This window comes from Coprinopsis cinerea (assembly GCF_000182895.1).
Source record: "Coprinopsis cinerea okayama7#130 chromosome 2 map unlocalized cont3.2, whole genome shotgun sequence".
Classification (NCBI taxonomy): domain Eukaryota; kingdom Fungi; phylum Basidiomycota; class Agaricomycetes; order Agaricales; family Psathyrellaceae; genus Coprinopsis; species Coprinopsis cinerea.
In genome coordinates this window covers 1,517,523-1,532,475 of record NW_003307543.1, presented here as the reverse complement: position 1 = coordinate 1,532,475, position 14,953 = coordinate 1,517,523, and the positions used below count along the sequence as shown (strand labels likewise).

At 52.1% G+C, this 14,953-nt stretch overlaps 7 protein-coding genes across 7 annotated transcripts; 3 read left to right on the top strand and 4 right to left on the bottom strand.

Annotated features, from left to right (window-relative positions):
- Positions 1-126: 126 nt before the first annotated feature.
- On the bottom strand, positions 127-2,056 carry CC1G_04246 (zinc finger and SCAN domain-containing protein 5; the record flags this gene model as incomplete). The annotated part of the gene is made up of 3 exons (XM_001833215.2): positions 127-646; positions 703-944; positions 998-2,056. The coding sequence occupies 3 exons, from the start codon at positions 2,054-2,056 to the stop codon at positions 127-129; spliced, it is 1,821 nt and encodes a 606-aa protein (XP_001833267.2).
- Positions 2,057-2,358: 302 nt separating this feature from the next.
- Positions 2,359-3,391, top strand: CC1G_04245 (hypothetical protein; the record flags this gene model as incomplete). The annotated part of the gene is made up of 4 exons (XM_001833214.2): positions 2,359-2,479; positions 2,533-2,607; positions 2,660-2,685; positions 2,741-3,391. The coding sequence occupies 4 exons, from the start codon at positions 2,359-2,361 to the stop codon at positions 3,389-3,391; spliced, it is 873 nt and encodes a 290-aa protein (XP_001833266.2).
- A 460-nt stretch (positions 3,392-3,851) lies between these two features.
- Positions 3,852-6,547, top strand: CC1G_04244 (peptide-N4-(N-acetyl-beta-glucosaminyl)asparagine amidase A; the record flags this gene model as incomplete). Its single annotated transcript, XM_001833213.2, has 9 exons — positions 3,852-4,333; positions 4,559-4,677; positions 4,870-4,894; positions 4,924-5,080; positions 5,153-5,212; positions 5,269-5,432; positions 5,489-5,915; positions 5,969-6,092; positions 6,150-6,547. The coding sequence occupies 9 exons, from the start codon at positions 3,852-3,854 to the stop codon at positions 6,545-6,547; spliced, it is 1,956 nt and encodes a 651-aa protein (XP_001833265.2).
- Positions 6,548-6,816: 269 nt separating this feature from the next.
- On the bottom strand, positions 6,817-10,204 carry CC1G_13910 (C-1-tetrahydrofolate synthase; the record flags this gene model as incomplete). Its single annotated transcript, XM_002911824.1, has 10 exons — positions 6,817-6,869; positions 6,924-7,028; positions 7,078-7,140; positions 7,198-7,502; positions 7,558-7,976; positions 8,032-8,546; positions 8,601-9,236; positions 9,293-9,404; positions 9,481-10,111; positions 10,161-10,204. The coding sequence occupies 10 exons, from the start codon at positions 10,202-10,204 to the stop codon at positions 6,817-6,819; spliced, it is 2,883 nt and encodes a 960-aa protein (XP_002911870.1).
- Positions 10,205-10,580: 376 nt separating this feature from the next.
- Positions 10,581-11,502, top strand: CC1G_04242 (mitochondrial grpe). Its single transcript, XM_001833211.2, has 2 exons — positions 10,581-10,815; positions 10,874-11,502. Exons 1-2 carry the CDS (start codon positions 10,594-10,596, stop codon positions 11,339-11,341), a joined length of 690 nt encoding a protein of 229 aa, XP_001833263.1. The 5' UTR covers positions 10,581-10,593; the 3' UTR covers positions 11,342-11,502.
- On the bottom strand, positions 11,485-12,893 carry CC1G_04241 (phenylalanyl-tRNA synthetase; the record flags this gene model as incomplete). The annotated part of the gene is made up of 3 exons (XM_001833210.1): positions 11,485-11,643; positions 11,699-11,979; positions 12,032-12,893. The coding sequence occupies 3 exons, from the start codon at positions 12,891-12,893 to the stop codon at positions 11,485-11,487; spliced, it is 1,302 nt and encodes a 433-aa protein (XP_001833262.1).
- Positions 12,894-13,020: 127 nt separating this feature from the next.
- Positions 13,021-14,843, bottom strand: CC1G_04240 (hypothetical protein). The gene is made up of 4 exons (XM_001833209.2): positions 14,697-14,843; positions 14,006-14,639; positions 13,863-13,953; positions 13,021-13,515 (listed from the first exon to the last, which is right to left on the bottom strand). Exons 2-4 carry the CDS (start codon positions 14,632-14,634, stop codon positions 13,234-13,236), a joined length of 1,002 nt encoding a protein of 333 aa, XP_001833261.1. The 5' UTR covers positions 14,635-14,639; positions 14,697-14,843; the 3' UTR covers positions 13,021-13,233.
- Positions 14,844-14,953: the final 110 nt, after the last annotated feature.

Sequence of the window (14,953 nt, the reverse complement as noted above, 5' to 3'; positions counted from 1 at the left end):
GATCTGGATTTCTACCCGATGGTCCGCCATGCTGTAATAATACAACTTCGATGATTATAACGGCTTCAACATATTACAGGCTTTACAGTACTGACGAAATATACACTGGCGCGGAAACGCATAAACCTACCGCTTGCGTTTAGTTCCAGCAGAACTCAGAGGGCCTTCACGAGTCTTCCGTGAATGGAGAGGCCGAGGGAAGGCGTCGCTGTCTTCTTCATCCTCGTCGCGTTCTGGTTGTTGGCTTGTCAAAGGCAATACCTCTTTTGCCACTGTTGGCGCCGGAACCGTTCCAGTTGCCGCCGCTACGTCCCCTGAACCCAGACCGCGTATCCCGCTCGTGTTCGGGCCAATCGTCTCCGGAACTGCCATTTCTTGTCCCGAGCCCGACTCTTCTCCCCCTTCGTCATCGTCATCATCGTCATCTTGACCCTGAAACCCTCGCGATCGAGCCTGGGCAATGGCAGCAGCAATTTCTGCACTGATGCTGGCGACGTGCGCTTCAATGGGAAGCTCTGGGTCGGGTGCGTTTCCTGAGCTTACCGCCCCGTTACCAGCTTGCAGCAAAGCAGAAATGGCACGGACAGACTCTTCAAGGTCATCTTCGTCGTCCAATTTCCGCTTCTTGCCTTTGAAGTTATATTTACTAGCACAGCAAGGCACATGAGGACTCTTTTCCAGTAACAGTCCAAGATAACTTACACATTGGGATCCGGCTCCCAGTTGGGGTCGTGGGTTCGCATATGAGTCGTCAAAGTAGTCCTCCGAGTAAAGGTCTTCTCACAAGTCGGTTCTTGACACTTGTAAGGGCGTTTGCCGGTATGTGTTCTGCGGTGGCGTGCTAGACTACTGGAATCACCAAATGTCTTGCCACAGCCAGGGTATTCACAACAGTGAGGTTTCTCGCCAGTGTGTACACGAGAATGTACATGCAATGCAGAACGCTATAAATATACTCTCGATTAGATGAATTTAAGGAGCTGATGCAAGGGCGAACCTGAATGAAGGTCTTCCCACAACCAGCATAAGTGCAGACAAAGGGACGCTCCCCAGTATGTATCCGCATGTGCCTAGCAAGGTCGCTACGACGGGTGAAGGTTTTGTTACAATTTTCGTGATCGCATGTATGCGAATTGGACGCCTTTTCCCTTTCCCTGGGCCTCTTCGTTGCTGGTCTCTTGCTGGCGTCGTAAGGCACAGGTGCAGGTGGAATGAAGGAGGTCGAAGCGGTAGGTTGCGGCGCCTCCACCCTGTTCGAGGGCAGCAACACGGGTACAGCTGACATTACAGGCAATGGAGGCTGTGACGACATCGAAAGGTCTCTGTCGACTGTTCTTGTATGGGGTATCACAGGGGACGCGTCGGGAGTCGATTCAACATGTGCTGGAGAGTGCGTCGCGTCGGGATCGAATGCCGAGAATTGAGTCAAGATATCGTTGATATCCGAGAATTCGCCAGGCACTGTGACAGGGGGGAGGTCGCTGATAGGATTAGGAACCGAGGAGGGAGCACTGAGAGTTTGATGCTCATGGGAAGTTGAGCGACCTCGATCCGCTCCGCCGAGAGTGTCTGAGTCGCTGTCGTGTTCGTCTTCTGAGAAGAGATATCCTGTATTTTCAGAGTTGCCCGAACGCTCGCCGCGTCGCTTCTTGCTCGGTCCAGGCTGGTCACGCGTGTCACTTGCTGTAAGCGAATGAAAGGCTGGCGCAGTGCGTGTGGTTTGGGGTTCTTTATTCACCGACTCTCGACCGTCTTCAACCCCGCCTCGCTCGTGGATCGCTTGTAGAACAGCGACAAGATTGCTGAGACTTGGATTCAGGTCGTTGTTGGAATCTGTGTCGGGCTGGGCCGAGTTCAAGGAGTTCCCGCGAGATAGGTCCATACTTGCCTGACGTTGCTGGGCTGCTGCATTCAAGAGTGCGGCAGATGCTGCTGATGCGTTCTGGTTCAACAACGAGGCGATCTCGCGTTCTATAATCTGTACAGCGTATTCCGGAGATGAAAGATGAGACGGTGAGTGGTCTGAGATGCCAAATGTATCGTGCAACGTCGACATTATGTTGGCAGTGGGATCGAAGTCTGGAGTGGGTGAATGGCGGTCGTCGGACTGCTGTGGTTGGTTGGTGTTGGTCGGTGCGTCGTTGACTACGGGCTCATCGTGCACGACGTCGGAAAGGTTGAGTATGGTGTCTTCAGGGACGTCCATGGTGGTCGTAGCAAGATAAGGAAAGAAAGACTGGCGGATGCTTGTGTTCAGAGTCACGGGACCTTCACTAGTGACCGCCTTCCATTTTGAGAAGGAAGGTCTTTACTCCGCCCAGTGTTGACGGCTTTGCTTTGCCCAACTGTCTGCCTGCCATGGCTCAAGATGAGATGGCTGCCTATGGCATCGTCCCACAGAAGATAGAACTCAGACCAAGAAGATATCATGGTTTTGCATTTCTCCTATTCATTATGGGTACTCTTCTACCACCACTCGGTATGTTCTGCACTCCGTCTCTCTTGTTGTCTCTCTCAACCTCTCTATTTCAGCCGTAGCAGCAAGGTTTGGTATCGGAAAGGACTTCTGGATCAATGTAGTACTCACATTAATGGGTTATATTCCCGGTACGTCGTCTGTACACCTGTCTGTCACATCTGTCGCTCAACTACCTACCAGGACATGGTCACAACTTTTACATCCAGGTACCTCTATCATCTCAGAAAAAGGCATCGAATTGGACTGACACCATGGACATAGAACATTCGCAACAACAAGAACCATGCTCGCACACCCAAATGGGTTCAGAAATACGGCCTAGTCGACCTCTCAGAGATCAGGCGCAAAGAGCGCAAATCTCAATGGGCCAACCGCTACAAGGATCGTTTACCACACTCCACGCTTGAAGGCCAGCCATATGAAGAGGGTCAGGAGGCTGGTTCAAGTGTCAACATCAACGACATCAACGGAAGTGCTCAACGCCAAGCAAACGGGGAGCTTTGGCGTTCAGAGGAAGAAATGTATTACAACTCCAACAAGAGCACCAGTTCATCAGGAAGATGGCATTACCCAGCTAACTTTGACGACGCTGTCATTGATCGCGCTCTAGTAAAGCAGAAGAAGAAGAAGAAGGACAAGAAGAATCGGTGGGAGCGCACACAGGACGCCTATTCACTTCCTCCTGACGAGGATGGTTCAAGCCGGAAGAGGAGGAAAAAGAAGCGAAAGGGAATGTCTACCGTCGATAGCATCGACACTCAGAGCACGAACAGCGGGTCTCACGAATACCCAGAGGATCCCGAAGGTGGAGTGTACGGTAATTCGTCACGACTGCCACATGAGGAAGACGATAGGCGAAGGGATAAGAACAACAGGACAACGGACGAGGACCTTTTTGGCCACGAATTCTAGTTGAAACCGCTCCAGTCATTTGTCCTTCAACTTACAACCTACCTTCATCCTTGATCGCCCACATTCCAACCTATTCATCGTCGTCTTTACTGCGCCTTTCTTGGCGGAAGCTCTGCCACCCATCATCCCCGCAACCACCGGGTTCTCACTTGCAAGATACCCATCTCATACCGCAATCCACTCGATGATGCCATCGGATACCGAGACCAGGGGCACGTCTCTTCTCTTTCAACTCACTGGAGCTGGGGCCGGGCAACCGAGCAGGCCAGCAAAGAAACATTGGCGTTGACCCTAGACGGTGACATTTCCATCCAAGTACATGTATACAGCGGCTGCCTGGAATCACAAGTTGTTATACCTCCATCATAACAGCCCTAAGGAAATTAAAAGCCGGATCAAGGTTTGTTTCTCCGTCGCTCCACCTTGGGGTGTATGTGACATCCCAGTCTGCAAGATTGAAATGTCCGCGCAAGGTGTGTTTTACTGCGGCTGCCTAACAAACCTTGTGTCTGACCATATACATGCATCTGGCAGCTACGAGTGCGCCTCCCGGGAGGAACCTGACCCACTTCGTCAATGTTCTGAAGGTGAAGCTGTATCGATGTGGTTAAATATATTCATGATGCTGTCCAGTATTGCTTCGACTTCCATCTTCTTTTCGCATGACTTGGGTCCCGCCTTCTCACCGAGACTTCTGCGTTCTCACAAGGAACCATACATTAGCATGCTGTTTGCAATATCGTGGCTTTCTCCTCTGCCCTCATTTTGCGGTAGGGACCCGAGTCGCACCATGAGGCCTCCTCCAGGTTTTTATCCTTATGCGCTTCTCTTTACTCTCTTTTCCGCGCCGAATGTGGTGGCCGAGCCCTTGGTCAACTTTCAACTCACACAGCCACCAGTCGTTCCTAAGAATGGAAAAAGCTGTACTGTCAGGCTTTTGAAGTGGGTGCCCCAGTTGTTCGAAACGGGTTTGAGCCACTGACCGTGGTATAGGCGTGAATTTGCCCATTCCTACTACAAGTGGGTAGTCTACGGTTGAATTAAGCTCAGGCTCAAACTCAAGGGATTGCTTGTTTACAATTCGAAGTCCAGAAATAGTTCAATATGCGTGCGTTCCCCTCTTCACTCCGAGGCCTGAAAAGCATGAGTCAGATACCCTTTGGGCAGGCCGCCTACCGAATGTGGGCCTGTAGGGACTTGGGCATCAATCACGCTGAACTTTACTGCAGCCATCAATGGGACACAGTACGATCGCCTCGGGATCTTCACTTTTCATAATGTGGAGAGTAAGTGTCGCATTCCACCTCTTTGGTCTGTCAAGCAAATTGGGGCCTATCAATGCAGTATGGCGAATGACAACTTCACAACCACTCCGAGGTGACGGGGTTGTATGGTCGTACGTCAAGGATGTCTCGCGCTATGCACCTCTCTTTGCGAAGAACGGGACGTTTGTCCTTCAGCTGGACAATGTTATTCAGCCTGGTTTGGATGGTGTATTTTCAAGTGAGTATCAATAACCTCGGTTTTGGGAGTTCTGGCCACGCTCATGGGACACCAGCAACCGTGGATGCCACTTTCTATGCCTCATCCCTCCAGGACCCCCCGGTGAAACAAGCGGATCTCATTATCCCATTGTCTACGATGAAGCCCAACGAAGGGAACCATGCCTCTGTTCCACCTGGTTTCTCGGTGCGCACTTCAACATTGCAATGCTCTTCATTGACTCCATCCTGCGACCAGGTCAACGTGACCTTACCACAGAATTCTGTCCAAGTTTATGCTGAACTACACGCTTCCGGGAATGCCAACGAAGAGTTCTGGGTTAGTGGACAGTCTTCAGGTCTCCCATCTCGAAACGCCCTGATGTTATCCCACAGTACCTGAATGCCGCTAACGAATACCTTGACGATCTTCCACCAGGTACCACCTCCGGACAAGGACCACTCCGCGAGGTCCGTTTACTTGTAGACGGGCGAGTGGCAGGAGTAGCCTTTCCGTACGCCACAATCTTCACCGGCGGTTTTGTACCGGCCGCTTGGAAGTGAGTCCTGTATACCATCCCTGTGCCGTCCAAGTGATGAACACGCGACTCCATAGGCCAATCCCAGCATACCCAGCTCACGACCTCCCGACCTACTTCATTGACCTCACGCCTTTCGTACCCCTCTTAGCCGACGGGAACCCACATACCTTTACCATCGACGTCGCATCCGCCGAACATGACCGTGCCATCCTCGAAAACTGGTATGTCTCCGGCATACTCCAAGTCTTCACTTCCAAGTCGGCGTCTCGGCCTACGCGAGGCAGGATTACAGAGTACCAAGCCCAGCCTTACGCTCAATCAAGAGTCTCTGGTCAAGTCGATTCGGAGACAGGCGAAGTAAATATCAGCGTGGAAGCAACGAGAAAGCTACTGATCGAAGCGGAGGTTGTGGAGGGGAACGGGAAGGTGAACAGGGTGAGGTGGTCGCAGGACCTCAGTTTCAGGAACCGACAAACCTTTTCGGACGGTGGTTCGGTCATGGTACCTATTCACAGTCCGTATCTACGATTTGAAGGTGCTGAGCATGGTTATAGAAGGTCCAACAATCGACATCAGGTCGCGTCGCGTCGAGACATAACGGCGCGCCTGTCGTATATGACACGTTCGACTACCCATTGGAATTCAACTTCACCATCTCAGGTCCCGACTTCACGCATCGTAAGTACGCCATCCACAACGCTTATCTGACACCGTTCCAACATGAACGATCTTCAGGAAAATTGGAAGTTGACCACATCTACGACCGTGATCTACTTCCGTTCCCAATTGTCACCCGCTACAGGATTTTCAACCACCAAATTGCCGGTAAGGCGACTTCTCTCTATGCCTTTCGAATGGCTGATTCATTCCTGCATTCAGATGGCCTGTATACGATTTCGCCAACTGGAAACTTTGGCAATGGAAGTAACAGCAACATCTTCAGCTACGCCGACGAGGAAGGGAATACGTACAGACGAAGGGTCAACGCTTCTTTCAACAACATTAGCCTGGACGAAATCAGCGGTACCCTGGCTACCAAACATCCCCACCGATTTGCCTACAGTTTACCCTCACTCGATGAGCATAGGATTGAAACGGCTCGGTTACCAGGTCACCCTCTTCCGAACCTGTAATTGAGTAAAACAGGAGAAAAACATTGTGATATTGCTGTTCTAGTCCGAGTTGAGTCTTCTAAATATACATAGATTGATGCAGACCTTTGCTTTTCGCCAGTCTACAAAGATTACCCTGAGGATTCTATTCTAATCGGTTGACGATCGGGTGTGAAAGTGCGAAACAACAATTTTCATCTAATATAACAGTGGTGGAAGATCTTGACGAACGTTGAAGTTGACGTTAGCGAGTAAATGTGTAATGTTGAAATTCAAATGCCGAGTTTCTTCTAGAAGAGGCCAACGACGCGACCGCTTTCGTCCAAACCGACTTCCCAGAAGCCTAGGGAGGAACGAGAGTTAGTTGATGACTAGGAAAGAAGGATAGAAAACTTACCAGGACGAGTTCCAAGGCCAGGCATGGTTTGCATGTCGCCAAGGAGAGGGTAGAGGAAGCCAGCACCGGCCGAGAGGCGAACGGCACGGATGGGAACAGTGAAGCCTTGAACTCAATCAGCACACGCCATGACATCGTCGGTCGATCGACTTACCCGTTGGGACACCCTTGAGTTTAGGGTCGTGCGAGAAGGAGTATTGGGTCTTGGCCATGCAAACTAGAAGGATGGAACGCGTTAGCTATCTTCAAGTTCATGAAGGAACAAAACACCCACTTGGCAAACCACCATATCCTTGCTTGGTGTAAGTCTCGATCTGAGTTCGAGCAAGATCGCTCAACTCGATTCCATCAGCACCATAAATCTCGCGGCAGATGATGTCGATCTTCTCCTCAATGGGTTTGTCCAAGTCGTAGAGGAACTTGAATTGGGATTCGCCTTCGCAAACAGCGACGACCGCCTCAGCGAGGTCGCGGGCACCAGCACCACCCTTGGCCCAGTGGTTGCTGACGACAGCAGCATCAGCACCTCCAGCGAGGGATTCCTGTCGGACGAGATCGAGTTCGGCCTCAGAGTCGGTACTGTCGTTACCTGCGTTAACAAGCGAACAACGGTCCAGCCAACCACAAGACTTACGCGAATTGGTTGATGGCAACAATGACCTTGACACCAAACTTCTTCGAGTTCTGAATGTGTTTGACCAGGTTCTTGCATCCCTCCTTCAAGGTGACGAGGTCTTCCTTGGTGTACGTATCGTGCAAGGGCTTGCCAGGGGAGACATCAGGTCCTCCACCGTGCATCTTAAGAGCACGAGTGGTAGCAACGATGATAGTGGCATCAGGCTTCAATCCGCTGGTTCGGCACTTGATGTTGCAGAACTTCTCCATTCCCATATCAGCTCCGAAACCACCCTCAGTGAGGACGTAGCCAACGCGCTCGGGGCCGTCACCTTGCTCGGTTCCGGCCAACTTGAGAGCGACTTGGTCAGCGAGGATGGAAGAGTTACCGTGGGCAATGTTGGCAAAAGGACCAGCATGCACGAAAACAGGTGTGCCCTACGAGAGCCAAGTCAGTTAATGGAATTCAAGCACCCGTATGAAGGGTACACACCTCCAAGGTTTGCATGAGATTGGGTTTGATGGCATCCTTCATCAAGACAGCGAGGGCACCAGAGACACCAAGGTCGTCGGCAGTGATGGGCTCGCCTCGCTTGCTGGTGGCGACAACCATAGCACCGAGTCGGGTTTGCATGTCTTGCAATCCAGTGGTGAGAGCCAAGATAGCCATGACTTCACTGGCAACAGCGATATCGAAACCGGTCTGGCGCTCGTGTCCTTGCTCAGTGGGGTTCTGTCCGATGGTAATCTTTCGGAGGAATCGCTCGTTGGTGTCGAGAACACGGTTCCAGGTGATAGTGTCCTTGTCGACGTCGAGACGGGCGAAGCGGTTGATTTCTTCGGGAGTCAAGTCGTCGGGGTTGGTCTTTTCGATACCGAGCTTCTTGAGACGCTTGAGCATGAGAGGAGCAAACTCGCGCTTGCCCTTCTTGGTAGGCACCAATCGATTGTACAGGGCCTTGTCGCTTTGGGTAGCCTCGTGGAAGATTCGGGCATCGAGAGCGGCAGCTAAGGGAGGACTGTCAGAGCTATGAAAAAGAGGGCCGGGACACCTGTACTCACCGAGCAAGTTGTTGGCAGCAGTGACGGCATGGATATCGCCAGTAAGGTGAAGGTTGAATTCGTCCATGGGGATGACCTGACTGTATCCTCCACCAGCGGCACCACCCTTGATACCGAAAGTAGGTCCTTGACTGGGTTGACGGACGCAAGCAAATGCGGGTCGGCCGAGTTCAGCACCGAGAGCCTGAGCGAGACCGATGGTAGTGGTGGACTTGCCCTCTCCCAAAGGAGTGGGGGTGATACCAGCAACGATGATGTATTTGCCGTCCTTCCTGTGGGCCAAACGATCCAAGACGCTCAAGCTGACCTTGGCCTTGTACTTGCCGTAGCTCTCCAATTCGTCAGGGAGGACACCGATTTCTCCAGCGAGCTGAGTGATGGGCTTGGGAGTTTGAGCCATGGCGATTTCAAGATCAGAGGGGACCTTCTCAAGAACGTTGAGCTTGAGGGGTTTGACTTTGCGAGCACGGGCAGCCTCCCATTGGCGAAGCGCAGCTTGGAAGGTGTTTTCCATAAGCAAAGCGACAGTCATAGGGCCCACACCTCCGGGGACGGGGGTGATGTGAGAGGCGACCTGTGAGGCAGTGGCAAATTCTACATCACCAACGAGGCGAGAGCCGGATTTCTTGGTTGCATCTGGACGAAAAAAAGAGTCAACGCGTGGAGCGGAAGAAAAGGCAAAAGATACCGACCAGGGACGTAGTTGATTCCGACGTCGATAACAACAGCTCCGGGCTTGATCCACGATCCTTTGACGAATTCCGGTTTACCAATTGCAGCAACAACGATATCAGCGGTTTTCACCTAAAACAGACATGTGAATATTAGAACGACATTCGCGGAATGGAGAAGAGAGAAAGGTATTTTTTCCGCAACGTACGATTTCTTCGATGTTCTTGGTTCGGCTATGGCACTGAGTGACTGTAGCATCCTTGCTGCGAAGGAGAGCAGCGACGGGGCTTCCGACGATATCGCTACGACCGAGGACGACGGCGTGAGCACCTGCGATGGGCACTCCGGTAGATTCCAAAAGACGAATGCAGCCTGCAGGAGTGCAGGGTGCGAACAGAGGGTCAGCAGCCCTTGACGAGAGGTGCCCGATGTTGTAGGCGTGGAATCTACACTCGATACAATTAGTCGAGTTCTTCAAGAGAGTAAAACGAAAAAAGTACCCATCGACGTCTTTGTGGGGGCTGATCGCCTCGGTAACCTGGCGTTCACCAGCAGCTCCAACGTGGTCTCCGAGAGGCAGCTGGACGAGGATCCCGCTGACTTTTTCGTCGTCGTTGAGCTTGCGGACGTAGTCGACGATTTCGTCGGTGGTGGCCTCTGCAGGGAGCTTGACGTGATCAAAGGTGATACCGGCCTCTGTGGCAGCCTTTCCCTTCATGCGCACATAGGTGGAGGAGTCGGGTCGGTCGCCAGCCTGGAGAACGGAGAGATGGGGCTGGAAGCGGGGAAAGGTGGACTGCAGAGACTTGATTCGTGCAGCGACATCTTCCCTGATGGACCTGAAATTGACTTGTTAGAGAATGTAGTATATAAAACGAATAAACATACTTTGCGAGTGCAGTGCCATCGATGATTTTAGCTGTGGAGGCCATTGTTGAGAGATGTCGAGGAGATAAGATTCTCCATCGCCGCAGAAGGCTCATGACCAAACTGGCACTGCACGGGATTCCGCGTTTTCACCCGGTTTTGTGATGAGCGGGGAAAATGGAGACGCAAGTGCGGGGGCGAGACTCCTTGCCGAGCAGTCCCACCAACGTCGCTTTTAAAGCAAAAACGGTGGAGAAATCAAGGGTCTTTTGACGGCAACGTTTGACGGGAACAAGTTTTTGTAGGGAAACAATACCGCGACGGCCCAGCGCCAAACTTCACATCGGACCCTCGGAGCGGGGCTTGGCTGCATCAATTCCCTTAGTCACACGAGAAAAACTCGCAAAATATTTCCAAAAACCGGGTTGTCCCCACACGTCACTTCACAGTCGCCATGAACCTTTCCGCGTCCTTCCAGCTTCTCAGATCCTGCACCAGGGCCTCTTCTTCAAGGGCTTTGGCTCGTCCAACTCTTGCTTCTCTCCCTTCACGACGTTATTATTCAGACGACAAGGCCTCAGAATCAAAGCCAGCAGACAAGGAGCCTGCTAAGGATGAAAAGGCCCTCTGCGAAGAGAAGCTCCAGGCCAAAGAAAGCGAAGTGGCAGACTTGAAGGTTTGTTCACGTGTCTTGCGTTTTTCTAGCCACGTCTAACCGCTTTTTTATTCCACAGTCGCGCCTCCAGTACCTTCAGGCCGACTTCATCAACCTCCAACGGAACGCGGCCAAGGAAAAGGACCAGCAACGCGACTATGCCATTACAAAGTTCGCAGCAGACCTCCTTGAGACAGTCGACGTCCTGGCTATTGCCATCAAGTCCGTTCCTGCCTCTGCGCTGTCAGGTGTCGCAGAGACCCCGCCGCCAGCCGGGACCAAGTCTCATGCTAGCCACCTCAAGGATCTCCACACTGGTGTTGAGATGACCCACCGCATGCTCCTCCAGACCATGGCCAAGTACCATGTCAAGCCCTTCGACCCAACAGGCGAGCCTTTCGACCCCAACCTTCACGAAGCTCTCTACCAGGCACCCGTTCCCGGCAAGACCCCCGGAACCGTCATCGACACCCAAAAGATTGGGTACATGATCAAGGACCGCGTCCTTCGCGCTGCACAAGTCGGTGTTGCACAGGATACCTCATAATACTCACCAGGCTGCTCTCGTCTGCCTTGGGATTTGACACGACGGACATGACACGCTCTCTACACATATTATTTAGCAAAAATTATATTAGATTTAGTTATAATATAGCACCACAACTCTAGGGATATAGCGAATACAGAGAACTATCGAATCTCGACTTCGAATTGATCCTTCAACTGCGAAGTTACTTTGGCTTGAATGGCGTTGATCTCCTGGTTGGAAAGTGACCTGTCCATCGAACGGTAATTGACTCGGTAGCACAAACTCGTTCTATTCGTCTTGGGGTGAACGAATTCGTCAATCTGCGCGAGAAAAACATCAGTGACGTTGCAAATGCTAGCGCGTAAGAAAACGGACCTTTTTCACGTCCTCGACCAAATCACCAGCCATGTCTCGGACGAGATCACAAAAGTCGTTCTCGTGAAAGGCCGATTCTTTGGGAAGCCAGAAGCTCACATCCTTGTAGCAGGCAGGGTACTTGGAGTACGGCTTGAACGTGGTGATCTTTCCTGCCTGGAACTGAGAATGGAACCGCTCGTCGGCAGACCAAAAGAGGCGGATGTCGGGAATTGAGAATAGCACCATGGCTATCCGTTCTAATCCCAGTCCAAAGGCCCATCCAATCTTGTTGTTTACACCTGGAGAGGATCGTCAGCGACCATTAAATCAACCAACGGGAGGGATACGCACCAGCCGTGTCCAAAGTCGCCTGAACAACCACTCCAGACCCCAAAATCTCCAACCATTTGCCCTGATAGAACACCTCTACTTCAAAACTCGGGCTAGTGAAGGGGAAATACGCCTCAATCCACCGAACCCTCAATGGTTCCTTCGTCGCCCCTCCGAACAACTTGTAGATCATCCCGTTGAGGCTCAACTTGAGATTCAACGCAACCTCCTCTGAGAACTTGGGATCGTGCATAGGTTGCACAGGATTCGTTGGGGAGACATGTGGGATATCCTCGATGATGATATTGGTCTGCGACAGTTGGGCAGCCAGCCGTGCGTTGTCTTCTTGGACTTCTTTCAGGCCGGTAGGCGTAGCGTCGAAGATACGTGCACCTTCGACTTGGTGGAAGACGGGGTAGTGAGAGGCATCGATTTCGTCTCGTCGGTAGACGTCAGCGGTGAGAAGCCATTTGTCTTCGCCCTTTCTGAACATCTCGACTTCGTGTGCAGAGGTGTGAGTGCGGAGCATGAGGTCCCTGTTGATGTAGTAACTGTCCGTTACTGCCCGACCTGGGTGGTCGGCTGGGAAAGAGAGCTCGTCGAAGTTCTTGAAGGGTGAAACGACAGGGGAAAAGGAGGAGACATGGGAGAAACCTGTAAAGTGGTTCTCGATGAGCGACCGGAGGGTGGCCAGAGGATGTCCGGGTTTGTTGTGTAACTGCAGGGGAATTTTGGAGATTATGGACGGTGTAATGTTCGTCCAGTCATCGGCAGGATATTGCTTGTTCCCAATAGTTACATGGCGCAGCGAAGAGGTGTAGCGGCACTGCCAGTGAGGCCGGTGCCGCAACGAAGACGCGCTCACAAGTCGTCGAGAGAGCATTGGCGACGAAAGAATTTCCGCGCGCTCACAAAGTCATGTCTTCAGCTTATGTAAGGAACAAACAAGCGCTGGCAAAAAGCGCCGCTCTCAGTCCGAGCCTCGACGGCCATTCAACCATGTTCGGGCATTAAAAACGTAGCATGTATATTCGTAAGAGCCAAAGGAAAAAGTGAGTACACTAGTACAGAGGGGTCTCGCTACCAATACTATCTGTATGCGGAGCTGTCGTCGTAAAAAAGTTCTATCCAAAGCGTAACGAATCGTAAGATGAGCAAGGGGAGATGAAACAAGTCCGTGTCGTGATAAAACTACAAAAAAGTTGGAACCAGCCATTCGTTTTTTACCAACCGCCGTGAGGTCGCATGGGAGCCCGAGGAGGGGGCCCACGGAGAATAGGCTTGGGCTTGGGTGGAGCCTCTTCTCGAACGATTTCGACGGCGGTAGTACGAGGGCTTGCTTCAGTGGCAGAATGAGAGGCCGCTTCGGGAGTTGGGAACGGAGCTGGACGAGTGCTGGCAGGAGCGGGGCCATCGACAATGACCTTGGTCTGTACGGGTTGAGGGGGGCCACCATAGGCCATTTCTTCAATAACGTGAGGAGGGAGTTCTTGATATTGCATTTGCTGTAATGAAATCAATCAGTATAAAGTTCAAACCAAATTAAGGAGGAAGGAGGTTGTTGGGTGATCGAGCGACGGGACGCCATGGGTGTATCCATCACGTGGGGCTGAACGCGACGCGACGCCAGCAAAAATGATCGATCGGACATAAGGATAGGAGTCGCGAATCACCAACAACCTCCGGGAAGACGAGGGGGACATGATAGGAATGAAACCGTAGTCCCCCAAGCCCGGACGAAGGAGGAGAACGAGGGGTATGAAGAATCATACAGACTGGGATAAATATGGGCGTCGTCGTCGCTTTCTCCTTCGTCTCAAAGCTCGGAACGGCGCGGAGTGGGTGGCGGTACCTTGGCTGCTTTCACGTGGCGCTTAACGGGCGGTTGTTGCTCGTAAACATACTCTTCTTCGACGCTTTGGGGGACCTCATTGCCAAGAGCACTTGGGACATGTCAGACTTGGATCAATGTAGACATGAATGAAGAATACGTACTAGAGTTGCTCCATAATCCAGGATTCGCGACGAGAAGCGTCATGCTCGCGGCGGTTGACCTGCTCCTCACGCTTGCTGATTTCGCGCTCACGCTCGGCAATCTTGAGTTCTCGTTCGATGATGTCTTCGATGCGAGGAGCTTGCCAACCAGGAGGAGTGAGGGAGTCTTCCTTGACGATTTCCTTAATGACAGTTTGGACGGGGCCGGTAACGGTTTCAATAGTGGTGGCTTGAATGCAGGGAGGGCAAACTGCGACGCTGCCGGGGGCGGGAGTGGGGATGACACCACCTGGCGCACCAATCAAGAGTTCAGCCTCACGGCGAGCAACTTCGGCCTCACGAACGGCGACAGCGCTCTCGCGGGCAATAAGCGCCTGGTTTCGTTTAGGGGTGAGATAGCCCAATACACCGGCGTTTTCGCCACCTGACCCAGCGCCTGCACTGGCACCTCCACCGCCACCGGATGGGAGGGAAAGCATAACGGCCAAGACGGCGAGGATAAGGGAGAGGACGAGAAGAAGGGTGGTTGAAGAGACGGTTCTGCTATGGTGGCGGGATGACGAGCGTTCACGGTCGCGGTCGCTGCGGTGCCTGCGCTCGTCGTGATGAGAAGAGGATTGACCGGCCATCCTGACTGTATGGTTGTATAAGTTTGAAAGTTGAATTTAGTTGAAAAAAAAAAAGAACTGACCGCTGATAGATGAACTAGGCGACAAGGATGAAGTAGTGGTTGTAGGGCGTAGGATCGACGTGGTGGAAAAAGACTTTGTGCGATGCACGTTTATAGCGTTAGGGAAAGTGAAAGGAAGAAAGTAGATTGGGTGACGCAGAAAAAAATGGGACGGAGGAATGAAGTGGCTTGGGGGAAAAGAACCGCTGGCGCCTTCTTATTGCCTTTCTTGCTGTCCATTGTTCAAATTCGAACCAAACACGTGTATTCTAGGGTTA

Coding starts and splice junctions, on each gene's coding strand:
- CC1G_04242 (XM_001833211.2), top strand. CDS start 10,594: ATGAACCTTTCCGCGTCCTTCCAGCTTCTCAGATCCTGCACCAGGGCC. Junction 10,816..10,873: donor GCGAAGTGGCAGACTTGAAG/GTTTGTTCACGT, acceptor TTTATTCCACAG/TCGCGCCTCCAGTACCTTCA.
- CC1G_04240 (XM_001833209.2), bottom strand. CDS start 14,634: ATGGCCGGTCAATCCTCTTCTCATCACGACGAGCGCAGGCACCGCAGC. Junction 13,954..14,005: donor TGGATTATGGAGCAACTCTA/GTACGTATTCTT, acceptor ACATGTCCCAAG/TGCTCTTGGCAATGAGGTCC. Junction 13,516..13,862: donor GCCACGTGAAAGCAGCCAAG/GTACCGCCACCC, acceptor ATTTCATTACAG/CAAATGCAATATCAAGAACT.